This window comes from Sylvia atricapilla, chromosome 1 (assembly GCF_009819655.1).
Source record: "Sylvia atricapilla isolate bSylAtr1 chromosome 1, bSylAtr1.pri, whole genome shotgun sequence".
NCBI lineage: Eukaryota > Metazoa > Chordata > Aves > Passeriformes > Sylviidae > Sylvia > Sylvia atricapilla.
In genome coordinates this window covers 20699287-20717976 of record NC_089140.1, presented here as the reverse complement: position 1 = coordinate 20717976, position 18690 = coordinate 20699287, and the positions used below count along the sequence as shown (strand labels likewise).

The 18690-nt window shown below is 37.8% G+C and overlaps 1 protein-coding gene across 1 annotated transcript in view; it reads right to left on the bottom strand.

The window, feature by feature from the left end:
* The window catches only part of RSU1 (Ras suppressor protein 1), a 103284-nt gene that overhangs the window by 70665 nt on the left and 13929 nt on the right, over positions 1–18690 (bottom strand). The window contains exons 4-7 of the mRNA XM_066316799.1: positions 9761–9881; positions 6271–6389; positions 4708–4790; positions 4322–4436 (exon numbers count right to left, since the gene is read on the bottom strand). Coding sequence (XP_066172896.1) covers positions 4322–4436; positions 4708–4790; positions 6271–6389; positions 9761–9881 — 438 coding nt within the window. The remainder of the gene's footprint in view (positions 1–4321; positions 4437–4707; positions 4791–6270; positions 6390–9760; positions 9882–18690) is intronic.

Below are 18690 nucleotides of genomic sequence, written 5' to 3'. Positions count from 1 at the left end.
AAAACAAGTTATTTTGTTTATCCACCTTTACCTTAGTTCCAAAATTAGAAACATGTGGGTTTTTTTAATTGTAAGGTATCAATTAGCTGTTCCAGTGCTCAGAACTATTGTCCAAAGAACTCTCAGTGTCCAGGCTTCCAATAAGCACCAAGGAATGACCTGTATTGCAGGTGTGAGCAGCACTGTGCTGTGACACAGGCAGGGTGCAGTGACGGTTTATACTAAAATAAGAAAAGTTTGGCATTTACATCAATTAGTGGAAAGTTTCCAACAGTTGGAAAAGAAATATCTTTTGTAAAGTAAGTGATTCTTATGTTTACACACGTCTGTTATAATTACCTGAGTAAATGGCTATTTCGGTTAATATTTACTTGAACAAACAACTGCGGCTATTACTTTGCGTAACATAATATTAATTCATAAAATCTAGAGTAATTTAAAAAGCCTAAATTTTAAAAAGTCTTCATGTGATAGAAATATCGAGGCTTTTTGGCACAATTCCTTAAACTTTGTATTTAAAGCAAATCTTTTATGCACAGAAGGTAATTTAGCTGTTCAAAATTAAGAATTTACGTAAGAAGTACTTGGTTATTCTGATATACAAATTAAATTTGCAAAATCTTTCATGCTCATTAAAAAGGAACATGGCTACTTACCTCATCAAGATTTTTTTTTAAGGCTTGAATTTTCTACTTTTACAGTATAGACTAACTTCATAATTTTGATAGTGTTTCTCTTTACCTGAGAATATTATTTTATAAATTAGAACAGTATTGAACAGCAACTTATAAGTCATTAATGCCAAATTCAATTTTGGGAAAGGAAGATGGTAAGTGGAAATGTATTCTTAGAAATCACTGATCTTCCCTATGCATTAACATGACCTAACTACTGTGCACACACACATGTCAGCAACAGGGCAGTGCACAAAGGCAGCATTAGAATCTGGGCTTTTAAAATCAATCCATTTGTCTTCACATCAAAAATGCAAACATACAGATAAGCTAGTTACATTCTCTGGGTGGTTATTTAGCTACATCTTTGTGAGTACGCTGCACCTTATACTACTCTTACACTCCTGATTCTCCTGAGAAAATCTTTTATGTGGCACATATGGGTCCACCCAGACGAACAATGAGCTTAAAAAACCATCACTGATGTGACTAATTGCATCTACCATTTTATATGGTTCTTGTTTCTAGTCCACTTTCTTTCCAATCCGTTCTCATTGTTAAATGGTCAGAACACATGAAGCGACAGATTTAGTGCCTCCCTGGCAATTTATATAACTGACTGCAACTCTGTTGTTGCAGTGAATCATGATTTATTTGTCTCGCAATGCAGCACATAACCTTTTAAATGCTAGGGAAAAAAATGCCAGCGCCTCTTTAAAGTTTATATATGACTGCCCACCACCATTTCTCATGAATGGGGTTTTGAGAGACAAATAAAAACAAGCTGCAAATTCCACCCACCTACTCCCGGCCATTTCCTGTGTTCATCACTCACATGTACTGTATTTACAGAAAAGCACCTCACCTAGGGACCAGTGCAGTCGTGCAGTCTTTCAGTCCTCTCATTTCCTCCTGGGCAGAAATATTTTTCTTAAATTAGCAGGAGGTATTCTCTGCTTAACACGACAAGGATAATAGTGATGTCCCTCAGCCCTGTACTGGTGCCACACTCAATCACATCGAGTGACATTACAAGCATTACATTAGGGGGTTATTCATTGGTATCTCCACTCCAAAGTTGTGACCCTGAGGCCTGTCTGTGGCCTTTTTCACACCCTATTCTTCATTCCTTCTTCTGCACTTATTTACATTACCTTTAAAAAACAGTTTAATGTAACACATACATCCTTCTCATCATTCAATTGTGCCCATCTCCATGGTAAATGAACATCCAGTGACTCACTGCTGTCCACCAGAGCCTGAACTAAGCCAGTCAAGAGCGTTCAGCACCTTTAATTATGAAAGTGATAATGAGAGAGAAAAGATTGTTTACTTTTAATGGAACAGCAGCAGCTCCAATTAAGGCAAATAGGACCAGCTCACTGAATAGCTATTTATCCAACAAGCACACCAAAAAGTATTTAGATAGTTCTGAGTACATTATAATTCAATTTTAAAAATTTAGGAGGGAGAAGTTGGACAGCAGACAAAGTTCATTCTCCCTAAGAGAGAATGGCATTAGCAGTCCATGCGGTAGGTTGTAAAACTCTCATGCTACCTTTCACTGACAGACATTAAAATCGTCTGCAGTGGGGTGCTGCTCTAAACTGCCCTGGTTTAAAGAAGGGAAAACAAGGCTGCAGAGATTCACTCTTGCCTATGGCCTGTTCCCTGATTTCAAACAAGCCTTCCAAACCCTAGTCTGGTGTTCCACATGTGTGCCCAGATGTTAAATAAACAAGCAGAACATTGCTTTTCACAATAAATATGCCTGCGAGTTGCGCAAATTACAAATCTAGACTTCAGTGTAATGTTCTCTTGAAATATATGCCAAAATCTGTTTAAAAATTTGAGATGGTTCTAGCATTGTCCATGGCATAGATTGCAACAGAAATTATGGCAACTGATCACAAATGAGGATCTTAAGTAAGACCACAAAACGAAACACTAATCAATTAATACACGAAAAGAAAAGGAGAATTTACAAAATACCTTTTGAGTAATAAAGAACAGAGGTAACAAGGACTTAGCTGAGTCAGTGAACCTCACCTTTATCAACTGGGGCAAAATTACAAGTCCTTTTTTAACCAGATTGCGATATTGCTCTAAAATGAAAGAAATGCTTAAAGGAAAAAAAAAATTCCCTTGGCCATCCTGAACTTTGCAGGCCAATACAAAATAAATATTGAGAATTTCGTTTCAAACATTTCCATTTGGGATGGATTTTGACAGCAAAACCATTTAATGGGGATTTGTTGCTATGCTTGTAAGGCAGCAGCATGTTTACAATATTTAATTAGTCAAAGATGATAGTTAGACTCAGTGCACCATTCATCTTCCACTTCTGAAAAACCCCCGAAAGCTGTAATTTAAGAAGCTACAGAAAAGTACATTTACAGACACTACATGCTTCTGAAATGTTGTTGCTGTTGAGAGAATTGATCAATAAATATGACTTGGACCCTAACCTAAAGAAAGTATACCCGTGTCAAGATATAAACATCTGAAACTGAAGAAAAGGGAGCAACTTTCATCCACCAGTGTTGTGGGGAAAAATCAAAAAAACCCATAGTGGGCAAACAAAAAAGAGCCAACCAAATACCTTCCCCAATTCACAAAAGAAAAGCACACAGCTCTACGAAACTAAAAGCATTCATTGCAGACTGTCACATTAAAGTAACACAGAGTCAATGGGTGAAAGCAACTTCTTTTGAAAACAAGTGATTTTACTTTATCATGCTAACTTCTGTCCCTATCCTTCTGAGTTTTGGGAACTATTATGTGGAAGGTGCCAGTAAAAACAAAGAAGCTTTCCCATATAACAGTCCACAATAACAAGGAACAGACCCTGTATAACAGGTGTTTCAAAACCAGGTAATTGACACAACTACATTACCCCCAATGAAAATATTTTTTAAAATTTTAAGATCAGAAACCAACTTCTGGCTTGGGGCAAACAGGAACCATGCCCCTCACATAAAATGGACTACTGCAATGCAAATTCAGCAAAATCAATACTTAAGCTTCAAAGAAGAATTCTTACTTCATAGGTTGAGAGAAGCCACCTATAACTGTATTCCAATGTACAGTATCACAAATTCAAATTGTATCAACCAGCTCCATTGCTTTAAGTTAAAGAGCTGACAGCTCCCTAAGAAAGGTAGGCTATCAAATTGAAAAACAACAAAAAAAATCCTCTCATTTAGCTATATTATAGTATAGTTGATCAAAATTCCACTTTGTATAGGCACAGTCACTAAGAAGCCACTTATGCTATTGTCATTTTTGCTTAATATAATTTTGGCTAATCTAAATAGTGCTCTCAAAACCCAATGAGAGATAAAATGGGTTTGCTGACCCAGTATTTAGGATATATTATATAAACTAAGGTGCAATTGGCAATCAAATTGGCAGTAAGGTGTACTAATGCACAAGAAAAATGCAACACATAATAAAATAAAAAAAACAAATACACGTCATCTTTTGGCTCCTCCTGCATATCCAGGAGGAGTGAAAAAGTGAGTTTTTCTCAGGGGAAAGTAAGTATTAGCATATATGGTGACTTAAGCATAATCATTTCAGAGGAAATACAGTTCATCATTATCATTATAAATGATAAATAAATAAATGATCATCCATAATCTTACCCAGTTCTGGGGGCAGCACAGTAAGACGATTTCCCTGGATATGCAGTTCCTTAAGCTGGGTGAGCTCACCAATTTCTTTAGGCAGTGATATCAGGTCATTGTCTCTCAGACTCAGCTAAAAACAAATATAAATTCAGTCAGAACGATTTTCAGTTACTATAAAGCAGCCCAAAAAAGAACTCTACTCCCTCTGCCCCCAGCTTTCTCCTGAATGCTCAATTCTTCCAATTTATTTTCAAGTGTCTTCTGGCAAACAAGAAACAGTTCCAGGTGTAGTGGTCTATTCCTGCAAACCTACCCTACTACACCTCAAATTGACTGGATTCTATTCCTACAAGTGTTGCAAAAGTGAATTGATTTTCCAAGAATTTAGATAAATTACTTACTATCTGCAACTTTGTGAGCTTCCCAATATCTGGCGGCAGGATTTCAAAATCGTTGTCACTTAGATAGAGTGCACGAAGGGTGGCTGCAAATTAAACAGCAATATATAAACAGGGTGGCATATAACCCAACCATTTGAGGTCTAATCAATAAAAAGGAGTCAGATTTGATTAATGACCCTGACTTGGTGAAAAGCCTTTGACATACCCAGGGCTCACAATAATAACAAGCAGGTCAAACTTAGATTTACTGGCTTATTATATTGTTGGTGAGTTCAGGAAAACGTCTATATTCAAAAGGACTAGCACAATTAACAATTTCTGCAACAGTAGACTCTGGCAGATTCTGGCAAATAGCCTGAGTGCTCAGATATGAGAATACAGTCATTACTCTTTATTACCCCCATTCCTATTTATTACATCAATTTGCATCCTAAACAAACATCAAAAAAAATTCTGAGTTTTTTTGAAAAATATACAACTGTTAAGCTCTATAGAAACCACACTGGGGAAGAGATCTGAAATGAAATACACGAGACTCAAACAGTGTAATTTGTAATTTCCATGAGAAGTCTTAATGAAATTCATCAAAAAAAAGATGACCCAGCACAACTATGCAGCTTGCTATTATTGAACAAGCATACGTGACAGGTGGAAAAAAGAATTAAAATGGAGACTCACAAAGAACTGTCAGGTGCAGCAGGAGAGAAGGTGGTCAGATCAGCAAAACCTCTCCTCCCCACCAGTGGAGATCCCATTTGTCTTACGTAGCTCACTCCTCCTCTTCTCATTTCACTAAATGTGACCATTTTTAATAAGGCTGATTTAAAGATTTCCCTGTGCCAGGTTACAATCACAACATCCCTCATAGAGCAACTCCTTCTCTTCCCTTGCCTGTCACTTTGATGCTGAATGCACTGATCCTGAAGCCACTTCAGCACAGTACATGGAAAAGCAGAATCACTGAAATCCAGAAAGTGCCAGAATTCAAGTTGCTTAGGCAACCATAATGCAGTCTTTTGCACATATGCATTACAATACCCCTCTGTCAACTCCCTGGGTATATATTTTTAACATATGCAAAGGTCAGCTTAGCTCTACCTTTCCTCTGCCAAGCTTTGTAACCTCAGCATATGTTTTAACGCACCGGACACCTCAACACCCACGTGCTGTTAAAACTATTTTAGTAATGAACCACCAAGAATACATTTATTTTCAGACTCAACTCATAACAAGTTGTGTTGCAAAACAGTTTACTTTCTCCTGAGGTTTGCAACCCCGTCTGTGATGTTTGAACTGAGTATAGGACTCAAGGAAGTATTACTCAGAACAGAACTAATATACCATTACTAAGCAGGTCTTCTCGTGTCCAAAGGTGTCAGATGACAGTATATCAGTGTTAAATATTGCCGTGCTATGTAGAAATATTCAAGATGTATTAAAATAAAAACATAAATATTGGGAAAAAAATCTGTGGTATTTTGGTCTGCATCAAATAAATTTCAACTGCAGAGAGCAAAGCACCATATCCTGAAGATTTGTTAAGTTTTTAGAAAAGTTTCTTACTCAGATAGAAGAAGTTTCCTGGTAAAGAATTTTCATTTAAGTTGTTGTAAGTCAAGTCAAGAACTTCTAGGGCTGGTAAAGAGCCAAATCCTCTTGGCAAGGTGTTTAACCTGTTCATGCTGTAAGTAAAGAGAAAAAACAGAATATGAGATCAGCATTCACTTCACCTAACAGGAATAATATAGGTTCACAAGGGTTTTGTTTGCTTTTTTCCCTTTTTTTCTTAAAAAATGTAATCTATGCCAAGATTTCCTCTTGTACTGAAAATGGTTTGATGCTTGAAGATACCGAGCAAGTCTTTTGCAATGTAGACCTTTTTATAACCTCTCATTCCCACAAATATACTCAAAACTTATGCACTCTCAAGTGTTACATCAACCAGCAGCCACACCCAAAACATAAAGCACAATGGAGAGAGGTGTTACAACACCATGCTTAGCTTTAACTGTGTTCCATGGAGAAAGCTGGTCCTCAGCAGATGAATTCTAGCTAAACCACAAACTACCCTTTTGCACATCATGTTGACTATTTTTCATTCTGCCATGTAGTTCTTCACCATGATACCAAACACAAAAGGGAATACTTCAAGTGCACAGTATTTATGTTCATTGATAACTGCTGCTCAAACCTCTTCTTAAGAGCTGCAAATCTGTATCACTACAGAACTACTGATGCACATGGAGCATGAAGTAAATAAAATGTCAGTCCTGTGACTGATGAGGCTCAATCTAAGTATAGCTCAATCAGCCAGTCTTAAGAGGGTTCAGGACAGCAGTTCCCACTGGCAACAGCCAGAACAACATGACAACATGTAACAGAAGGAAGAGATTTCTCTGATAATCTGAAGCAGACAAGAGAGAAAATGGTAACTTTCCTCTGACCTCAAAGAACTTGAACAGGGTCATCCAGATAATCACTGGAGCTGCTGCAATAATGAAGGCAGGCCCATGGCTGGCTGGAGGTATCTTCACAGAACCTTACTATGAATGAACTGTTTGTGTATGGCTGTCTATCACATGAACAGAAAAAAACTACCTACCAGCTTCTCATTCATACTTTCCCTGTTGCACTCACAGAAAATATATACCTGGTGTGTATGGATCCTGCTTCAGTTGTCACCCAGGTTTGAAAGGAGAACAGAGAAGAGAGACATCTTCAGAAAGAGCCTGTACAGGTAGCTACTGTCAAGAACAGGATTTTATTCTTAAATGAAGACTGGAAACAAACATGATCTTTCAGATGTTATCTGTAAATATATTCTGAATTGGATTCTCTTTTTTGATGCAAAAGTGATAAATGACAGTCACAACTGAAGTCAAGAGATGTTATGTGAATGTACGAATACCTGACACATAAAAACTGTAGCCAAAATACTGACCAAGATGTGCAGCCAAAAATAAGAAAGACCATATAACCATGTGAGCAAAGACAGAAGCATACATACTATTTCTTTCACAAACTCAGAAAATAACCTCACCTTTCCTTATGCCTTTTGCATAAGCCAGCACCAACAAAACAAGAATCTGTAGAGATCTGCTCTCTGTAGCTAAATCTAGATAAAATCCTTCTTCCTCCTCATCCCCAGTAAGAAGTCCCATCATGGGCAGAAAATTAATCTTACTGCTGTAGTATTAGCAATTAAAACACAGAAAGACATTCTCCACTATTGCTACTGCAGGATTGCCATTGTTCTAAAAACTGGTCTTTATATAAAACAGGACTAAAAAAAACCAGCTCGTTTTCTGCTAGTGAAAAGAGTTTTTTTTATCAAGTTGCCCTAACGGCCTTCCCTTTTGCAAGCAAGGAAGAGGAAGGGAAGGAATGTTCTCCTACTGGAATGTTCTGACAAGAGGCAGAATGGTGTCTATTCTTTGGAGGGACAGAGAACCAGCTCAAAGTTGCTGCTCAGCACTCTTCATCCCTGCAGAAGTTCAAACACTGAGCTTGTGCCTCACCAACCTTCCAAACGTTACATTTTAAGCTTTCTGTGCAGCAGTACATCTACCCTCTTTCCACACCACTTGACCCTTTCATGCCAAAACTCTCCCAAAAATAATCTCTGCTCTTATTCAAGGTTCCTCTCTTCCCTAGGGGGCTCTTCTGAAGCCCTCTAACACCTGAACTGCAGATGACAAGAGGGTTTCTGGACTGTCTCCTGAAAAACCTACCAGAGCAAAAAAGTTTCCTTGTCACTGACTCCAAGGATGTCTAAAGCAGAACCCATTTTGCAAAGCGAAGACCGGGTGGTAAATCCTGTGCCTGGAAGACTATGTGTAAGGAGAGCATTAAGAAGGAAGAGCATTTAATCTCTAAGATTTTACATGATTGATACATGAACGTGGCAAATGTGATTCCAGGCCTGAATGTCTGTTGTTCCAAATACCAAGTGGTCTTTTGCATGACATTTTTTCATAAATGCAGAATAGTATTTGAACCATATTAACAATGGTCTTCAATATACTGCAACATCTCTATATGCCACTCCAAAAATATGGCTCTAACCCCAAAATACAAAGAATCCCGATTAATTTTCGCTCTCAAAAGCAATTCAGAGGTTGAAACAGATATTAAGGAAAGCTAGAGATCTAGTGTGACCAAAGAAAAGACCAGTGAACAGAGATCATCATTAAAACTTTTACTAGCATTCCAAAAGTTCAATTATCAGCACTTCACAAAAGTATGTAAAGCAGAATACACAGAGCCTAGCCAAAATCATCTGGTATTTTGAAGAGTAAGTTCAGTTTAAGTTGCTCAGAAGTTGGAATTTATAAAATGCAAACATTCTTTCTATGAGAAGCCTATAATGCTAAAGCTTACGCCTACCAGTGCTTTCCTAAATAGTTACACTTTAATATGCCCATTTAATTTTAAGAAAGTCTTATGCTTCACATTTGTTTCCTTAATAATTCAGGAAAGCCCTCTGCCACTGTAATTATTATAAAGTATCACCAGCTCTACCAGAATATAGAATCTGAACACTTAACAGAAACACCTCTAGCATAAATTCAGTCAATACTAGCTCTTTGAACTAAATGCACACCACATCTAATACACGCTTTTACAGGTTTAATATAAACTGAAATGTCTATAAAGCCAAATTTGAAAATTTGGAATTAAAGTTCTAAATTAACATGGATTTTTTTTCAAATGAGAACAGGAAACAGAGCTTGATTCTTATGCAGTAACCATAGAATTAAGAGGCAGTTGCTAGGGAAGTCAGTAATTGTTCAGTTTCACTACAGTATTCAATGAATATGAGTTGCTGCTGCCCTTAACCAGTTATCGGTATACCAGAGTAAGTGCTGGATCATTTAAGTTTCTGTTTATCCAGGACATTAACTGAACACTCAGAAGCCATAATTCCCAGGTTATCCTCAAAACCGCCTTTAATAAGAAACTTCGCTAACAAAAAATAAGAAGTTACAGGTTCAGTTGTGATGACATTTGGTAACACCTCTATTACAGCAAAGTTTTGCATTAAGATACGCACCCAAGGTTCAGGTGTTTGAGCTTCTGAAGGCTGCTTATCTGTGTAGGCAGCTCCTCAATCTGGTTGTTGAAAAAGTTGAGCACTTCTATGTTTCTCAGGTCTGCGATGTTTGCTGGCACAGCTGTGGGAAAGTTTTCACAGTGAGACACTGCAGTTAGAGCAAGCTACCCAGACTACAGATGCTTTACCAGCACCTGGTGTTTGCACTGTTTGTACACTGGTTGCAGCACAGAAAGCATCTCATTATTCCAATAAAAGCAGAGTTTACATCCATAAAGTCTCCTATCTAGAACATGTTCTTATTGCTGAGAGCACTCATTTTATACTCTGCAAAAATTACTACTAGAGCTGTAAGATATTTTGACTGACAAAGATGACTGCAGATAAAGGGAGACGAGGACAAGTGCTCTTACAGACTAAGAGAAGCAGGCTGTCCTCTCAATTCATGTAGCACACACAGGTCTCAAAAAAGCAGAGCCTGAGAGACTGGGATCATGTCATTATTTGAGTGGAAAAAACATTAATGATACAAGTAGTTACACCAAGACAGCAATTGTACTAAAGGTCTTTAACAATAAACATAAAATAATCCCTCATTTTTAGCAATGGGCCGTTCTGCTTACTGCTTAAACAATTTAGTATCCAAATTCTTGGTCATTTAAGATACAACAAAATTTACAAAAAAATTAAATTCAGCCCCAAAATAACTGTTTATCCAAGCTCATTTTCAGTTACCTCCCTGTCTTGGGTTGCAATGCAAGATGTGTTCTATTCCCATCTGTTGAAACCAGTTGAAAAGGTGTTTTTCTTGATGTCGTAACTCGGGGGGGGGGGGGGGGGGGGGGGGGGGGGGGAGGAAGGGGGCGGGGTCTTTCTGTTAATGGGCCAGCTGTTAAAACCAGGTGGGGCAGTGTTCTTATCTCTTTCACAACCCATCCTCCCTTCAAGGGATATCTGCTGTTAATGGACCATTAAAGCTCACCACATGACCGATAAAATTACATCATCCCACTGTGAGATGCTCCATCCAGTGGGAGGAGCCAAGCATTCCTACCTGAATAAAATCTGAGATTCAGAACACCAGGACAGGCTGTTTTCTACTGGATTCCCAGAGCAAGAGCAGACCCATTTTGCCACCATTGGACCCTTCTACAGGATCATTTCTACTCCAACAGAACCACATCTGTCACTCCAGGAGGACTTAGCTGGACTGTTCCCAACACCCTGACCAACAGGGTGTCAGGCTGTGTTCTGACTCTGTTTGTTTGCCTTTTTTTTTTTTTTTTTTTTTTTTGGTTCTATTACATTTTCAATATTCCTAGTAAAGAACTGGGAATTCCTATTCCCATATCTTTACCTGAAAGCCCCTTAATTTCATGATAATGAATGATAATAATTCTGAGAGAGGGGGTTTACATTCTCCATTCCAAGGGAAGCTCCAGCTTTTCCCTGACAGACACCTGTCTTTTCAAACCAAGACACTCCCATGAATGATAAAGAAACTGAAGAATACATATACATGGCTACAGTGGATTCCCAACAGATAACAGCGAGTTGTTATTATGTATACAAACTATAAGGCAGAAACACAGTACAAATGACTGAGCTAATGAGGTTAAAAAGCTATTCAGACTTATATCTCTTCCCCCCCACCCCTTAAACTTAGTGAAATTTAGGCAGCCAGCTGAGGTGTAAAGGAGGTTGGCAAGACACCTAAACTGAAGCTCGCACCTGTGCTCAATATTCACCTTGGTTCAGTCTCAACTTTGCATCAGGAACCCACAGAGTGCTCATCTAAATAATTAGAAGGTTTTATGAGGCCATGATTTTTTTTTTTTTTTATTTGTTGGTATGAGGCAGTCTCAGTCTTAAAATGGAGTCAATAATGTTTACAAAGCACAACATCGCAGTATGTCACATTTACTAGACTGTAAGTCTAATTACACTGTGAACAATAATGGGATCCCTAACAAAGACTCTAATTACACTACATAAATATTACTGTTGAGGGCCATATTCATTGCAGGAGGGTTTTAGCAGACTTTTATATAAAGTCATTAAGGTAAATCTGAACATTTAAAAGACCTCCCCTGGAGTTATTTTCCAACTGGTCCTTACTGATCTGTCATTCTGTCTTGTTATCATCTGTCAATGATAACAAGTATTATGTGTATTCACAAACTAAAGGGTATTTCACTACTACTGTTGTTTTAAATTATTCCCAAACAGAAGTTAACTGAGGATTTTAATTGACATCATCCAGCTGTTTCCAGCCTCAATATTTCATCAGAAAAGTAATTACCACTATTAAAATATTTTCCTTTCAGAAATTAGACTTCATAATTTGACTTTGATGAGATGCAATGGACAGGCAAACCATGTTTCTGATCTTCTCAGATACTGCATTTATGAAGAACAGGAATCAGATGTACTAGAAAGCACAGGTTTTAGCTTATTCAAAGCTTTAACAATAGAAAGACAATGCAGACATATTACTATCTCCTGATAAATATGTTTAATCCCCAAATATTGTATTTCATGTTGTGAATGAAATTTTGGATACTTTATATCATTATTTTCTTCAAGCTATACTTACTAAAAGCTGCACTGGTAAGCGGGCTGAGAGAAGAAAAAGGCCAAATATTTAGCAAAGGATTTAAATGAAATGCTTTTGTGTCCTACCCTGTTAAATTGAAATGAAAAGCCCCAGTCCACAACAGTCCTTTTTTAGTTTGGATGGAATGCCTGGAGGTATTTTGTGAAAAGGAAAAACAGAAGAGTAGGTCAACGCCAGGCTCGTAGTAAGGAAGAGAGGACTTTTTCCAGTAATAGTTTATTTTCTGGTTCGACAATTCAGATTAATTTGTAATGTAAATGAATTCTCTCTTGTATCCAATGAAAATTGGAAGAATGAATTTAATTTCTGTACTGACCTTGTAGCTAAACCGCACAGGATCAATAGCCTCAGGTGTAAAGATCAGTGCTGGTCAAGCAAAGCTGATTAGGCATACCATGCTCTCCGTTTTGAACTTTACACGACCCACTACCATGTCGCAAAACCCTTCCCAGATACATAGCAGACTGCCACATCCCAAGACATTCTTATTCCGGCAATAACTGAATTCCACTGGAGTCTCCTTCTCATGATGAGCTGTGAGAGTGAACTGTCAGCATCCTGGTTCTGTCCACCCACATATTTACAGTACGATCGGCAGTGTCTTAACAACTCTTCCAAGACCATCTGCTGCCCAGTGTCATTAACAACTCCCCCTCAGCCAATGCTACCAAAATTTGGCAGCCCAGTGCCTTTGTGTTCTCCTGTGAAGCTTCAGTCACATAACGAAGCCCCATTCATATTAAGTCTCACTTCATAAGACCACAAACAGCTTCCCCTTGTTCAATACTGGAAACCGCATACAGTGATTCACAATGACAGCTGTAGACTTAACCTTGATTTCAAAAGCTGGTTGACAGTGAAAAACAGGGGCTGTAGGCTGTCCACAAAGAATAAGAGGACTTTGTTCATGTTTCTGGAAATAAGGACTGGCAACTTGTTATACTTCAAAGCATTTATGCTCTTTTTGCCCTGAAGTTAGTGGCAATTCTTTAGACAGTAAAACATCAAGTTCTCATCAAGTTCACCTGAGGCAAGTCATTACATTTTACTCCTATACAACCAGCAGTGTTTAAAAGTTAACAAAATTATTTCCAAAATATAGATAAGGAGGATTAAATGCTACTGTCCAATGCCTATGTAACCCCACACCTAGAGTATCTTGGATTTGGGCCTTAGCTCTCTTTCAGCATTGAGAGCCAGAAGCCAACACCAGACATGAGCTTTACTAGAGGTCTGATGTTGCCCTCAGCTGGAAAGCAGGTACTGAGTTAGAAAGATCTTTCAATTCAGGACAGCTACTAACCCTGCAGAGCAACTCACTAAAACCATCCAGATCAGTGCCAGCAGCCTGCAATCACATGTCTCAGATGTAACCCTTTCCCATAAAGCACAAGTCAAGAGGTTCTCATACCACTACCTAGAAATGACATGCAAATCCAGCTCCTTTTCTACACCCAACCTCTGACAAAGGATGAAGAGCACAGCAAATGGAAAAGAACAAAACGAAGTCCATTATTCTCCCTCTAGTTCCACTCAGTAACTCTTCTGCCATTCAAACAGGTCTCAATACAATTCCTCCTGTGGTGGCAGGACCCTTCACACAGCTGAAAATGCACAGGCTTCAAAAAGTCATTATTTCTGAAAATAGCCACCAAGATTATTTCCCTTAAACATCTGTGAAGCCCTGGGAAACAACAGCAATCCTAACAATTTCTAAAGTAAACAAACTCAGGTGTTTGTGAAATTAAGTCTCCATTTCCTTTTATCTAAAAGATGAAACCAAGTCTGCTTTTTTGCTTGCTTGTTTAGTAAAGACACTAAATTAAACATTTCTGAAGACACTCTTGGTAAAAAAAAAAATCTGTAAATTTTCTGTAAAATTTTTTCTGTAAAAAAAAAAAAATCTGTATCAAATTTTCCTTTACAGTTTGAAACTAAATTAAAAAAAAAATTAGATAAGGAACTTCAGATGAAAAAAACTAAAAGGGTCAATAAACTACCCAACTTAATAAGTGAAATGATTCAGTAAAAACCTAAGTCTCCATGAGAAGAATACATGGTACATAAACTGCATTAAACATTTCAGTTCATTTAAACCTTTACACTGAATATTCAAAATAAACATTGTTCCACCACTGCTTGGAAAATGCTATCTGTAATATCTGATTTTGCATAAAATTGTGCATGAATAGGCTTGTGATCTCCTCAATAAATATGACCCAAAGGCTACAGAAAACCTCCAACTGAAGCCAGTGTTTTCTGGATCAGACATCAAGAGGAATAAGAATTTTAATTTTTTTAAAATAAGATTAATTCCTCTGGCAATCACATCCTTAGAAACCAAATTTGAATAGCTGAAGAATCGCTGTTTTTTTCAGAATGTTTCTTTACTTAACAAAGTAATTTTGCATTACCTAGGAACATGATGTTCAGTAGTACTCCAAAGCTTTACAGGTTCTAAGGGAATATTTATCCAAAGGAACTATTAAAATAGCAGTTCTCTGACAGAGGAGAGATTTATATGACTATGCCAGTTTCTCATTAAATTGTTCCACTGGAAAGCTGGTCAAGATTCATACAAAGTAAAGAGAACTCAATACAGATCTTTCAGAGTCCAGTCAGTCCACCGTGGATCCCAAGTAGAGACTTCTTGCCAAGATCAAGAACCTACTTTTTAAGACTTAAGTAAAACCTGAGGGCTACGCAATATAATAAACTCAGTTCTCTGGATTTGCTAATCCAGTTAACGTCAACAGGAAGCTTTCATGAGTAAGGATCCTTTAGTGTAAAGGTCATGAAGACATGAAATGTTACTCACATTTCATGGGGGAGGAAGAATTTAGAATACTAAATATATAATGCATTCTGTGCATCCAATATAACTGTACTCATAGAGCTAGAGTCATGTTTAGATTAATTTGACAAGGGTTCTGTTATACAGAAAAAGAAGCAATCATCTTCACCAAAATGAAAGAGGAATTAGCAGAGGGAGAACACAACAGTTTTCATTTTAAATATTCATAGGCATGCTGATATCATACTTGGCAGCTAACTGGAGAGAATCCTGATCCCAACTGAAGCATACAGTACTTAATTTACACATTGTGTAGTTCAAGTTTCCCCTTTTGCCCTCCCTTCACTCTTCCAAAGATGGATATTAATCTTCCCCACACTGAAAACATTAAAAAAACCCTCATCTTCTTAATCTACTCTTTCCAGAAACCAGCAGGATTTTTTAATTTCAATTATCCACAGAAGCACCTCAGATATGAAACTCTTCTTACAAACATGTTCAAATTATACTATACCTCATTGATGTGCTAATGTGCTAACAACGCAATTTGTCAATAAACAGTTTCCATTCAGAAGCCAGAGTCTAAGTAGAAGAGCAGAGAGCACAAGAAAGACTGAGAAGACACTGGGAATCAAGTGACATCTAGTGAAAAGAAAGGACAAATCTGTTCTTCTCTAAGAAACAAGCTTAAGATGTCACAGTTTGGAGAGAAATACTAGAAGCCAGGGGCTGAGGTTCAGAAGGGATTACTGTGTTAAAAATACATCACCTAACTGCAAAGAACTGAAAGCACACCAAAATAGCTCACTAAAATCTGATGCTTTTTAGCATTTTTAACAGCATTAAGGAGTGGTGTGAATAAGGATGTATATATATATAAATGTGGTTATGAAGACACCCTTAAGTTTTGCAAATAATTTTGAAGAGAACGAAGTATTAGCCAAGCTTTTTGAGTTACAATAGTCAACTGCAGCATCTTCATCTTCAAGAACTGCTTTGTGAGAATTACACAGTTCAGCCAAGACACTTGCTGTTTTATATTTAAGTAAGGAGAAAAAAAAAAAACAAAACAACCAACAAAACATGAGGTACACCATGCAAAAAGTTGAAGAACACAGGCTACATACCCTTACTACAGGTCAGATTATCTATGTGTGTTGATACTTGCAACAGCAGGTTAAGAGAAATAACTTTTGCAGGACAAACAAACTTTAGTTGATAGTGCTGAGATTTAATATTAGGCTTCCACCAAAGGCAAACAATATCACTAAAGGCCAGTGAGTCTCTTTCAGGTGTTTGAACTGTTTAAGCGTGATCTTTTTCAGAGTTTCACACTACTGCACAGTTGCTGGCTTTAGATAAATCAATCTGTCTGAAGTTTGTTCAGTAAGTTCACCTTTCCCTTCCTCAATATTCTCTTTACTTCAGTCTATGTAACATGTTTTCTGCAGTTCACAAAAGGTACTAACCACAGACATCCTGCGCCCCAGGCCTTGAACAATTACTACAGATTACCCACAAAGGTGAAGATCACTTCAGCCTCTTACTCAGAAGTGCCCATCTACCATGCGCCTAGCAGTGCTTATTTACAAAATTCTGCTTTCAGCGGGTCTAAAAAATTTTTCATGATTTCAGTTTGCCTTATTAGCCAGTATTTGGAGTTTAAACTTTTTACACCACTGAAATGTTTTTAGAAATGCACAGAGGATTATTTCTCACTGCAACTTGGATCAACTGAGTCTTTCCCCTATTGAGCACTGCAGACTGCTGTGCTGACACTGCTTAGTGGGGACACCAGCCTGTCCTCTAAACACACTCACAGAAGAGGCTGCAGTAAAAAAGCTCACTGCTCAAAAGCAGAGTCAGCACATGTGTTTTTTGTTCCAGTTCTCAGAACTGGGAATGAATTAAGCTCCCTCCTAGTTTGGGCTCCCCATACCCAGTACTTAAAGCCACCTTCTTAAGTCTGTATGGTACAGAGTCCTCTCTGTGCCTCTACATTAGCTTACCCCAGACTTCAGCTGACTGTACATTTAATTTCCAGCTACAGGAGATGATTCTTCAAGACAAGCAACCAGTTACCACATTGCCCATCATCACATCAAGGTCAGGGAATTATTTCACCCCAAAGGTTACGCCACAGGACGTGCATGGAAAAAGTTGAAAGGCCAGATGGTGAGCGGTCTGAAGGGAAATGCTGGGTTGTTACCCACTTCAACACACCTGACTACTAGAAAAACAAAAAGAATACACAGAAAATAAAGTACAAAACAAAGTACGTAAAACTAAATCCAGTTTCCCCTCCATCTACACCAAATTTACCTTCTCATCTCAGTTCTTCCATATTAGAAGCCAAAAAGTTCTACTTGGTTTTTTGACAGTAAATTCTGTAATACAAAATAATTGTCTTTAATGAGGTGAGCTCACTTTTGCAATGTTCACTTCCTTTGAAAATGCCAACTGCAAACCAGTCTAGATGTGGCAAGAGGATATTCAGTAAGTTTCCATTACAACCTGTATATAAACATGGAGAATGATCACTTATATGGGGCTTCCACAACCTGTATATAAACATGGAGAATGATCACTTATATGGGGCTTCCACAGAAAAATTAGAGCTATTTTAAGCCACTGGGAAATAAATGAAGACACAAGAAACTTGTAGTAACATGTCAGAAAACAGAGACTTAAAAAAGAAGTTAATATGTTTGCACGTGTCTTTTAATAAGAGAAGAACAAAAGTTTATGAAGAATTACGTTCCAGGCAAGTGTTTTATGTCTAGTGTAGTTTTTAGCATGGTCACTTTACTTACGGTGCAAAACTGACTTTGGTGCCATACAGCACAAACTTTGACAATTTAATTTATGCATAAATTTGGTACTTTCTGCATGTATCCTTGTACCATTACACCACAAAACTCTTTCACAAATATTTCTGTTTCATTCCCCAAAGTTTCCTAGAAGCAAAGCTGATATTATATATATTTAAAATCAAAATTCTCTACTGTCTGTATTTTCACATAACCAAAGGTTTGGGATGTTTTTCAGGAAGAAAAGAAAAAACTAACAAGGTACTTAATCTAAACATTTGAGTAGAATCCACATGTCACAGATTTAGTAAGGCAGATGTATAGGGATCTCCTTTTTCCTCCTTTTCACATCCTCCTGTGTACTGCATTCATAAAGATATTTCCCAATAGAGATCCCTGCATCAGAAATAGGAAGTAAAACCAAATCAAAACTTAGCAAAAAAATGAAAGGCTTACAGGTAGCTTGAAGCATCTCTCCCACACATAGCTGATAGACACTGTCAGGCACAAGTCCAGCGCTCTGGACACAGCCCTAGCCTCACCTTGCAGACATTACCTGCCCCATTTTGGAGTATATCGTGTCAGGACAACAGCATGGAATGACTTACCAGAAGGAAAGAGCAGAGGCAGAAGCACAGTAGAGGAGAATACAAGAAGCAACAAAGAATAAAGAGTACACGGTCATCTAGCTCCTTCCAGAAGTCAGCAG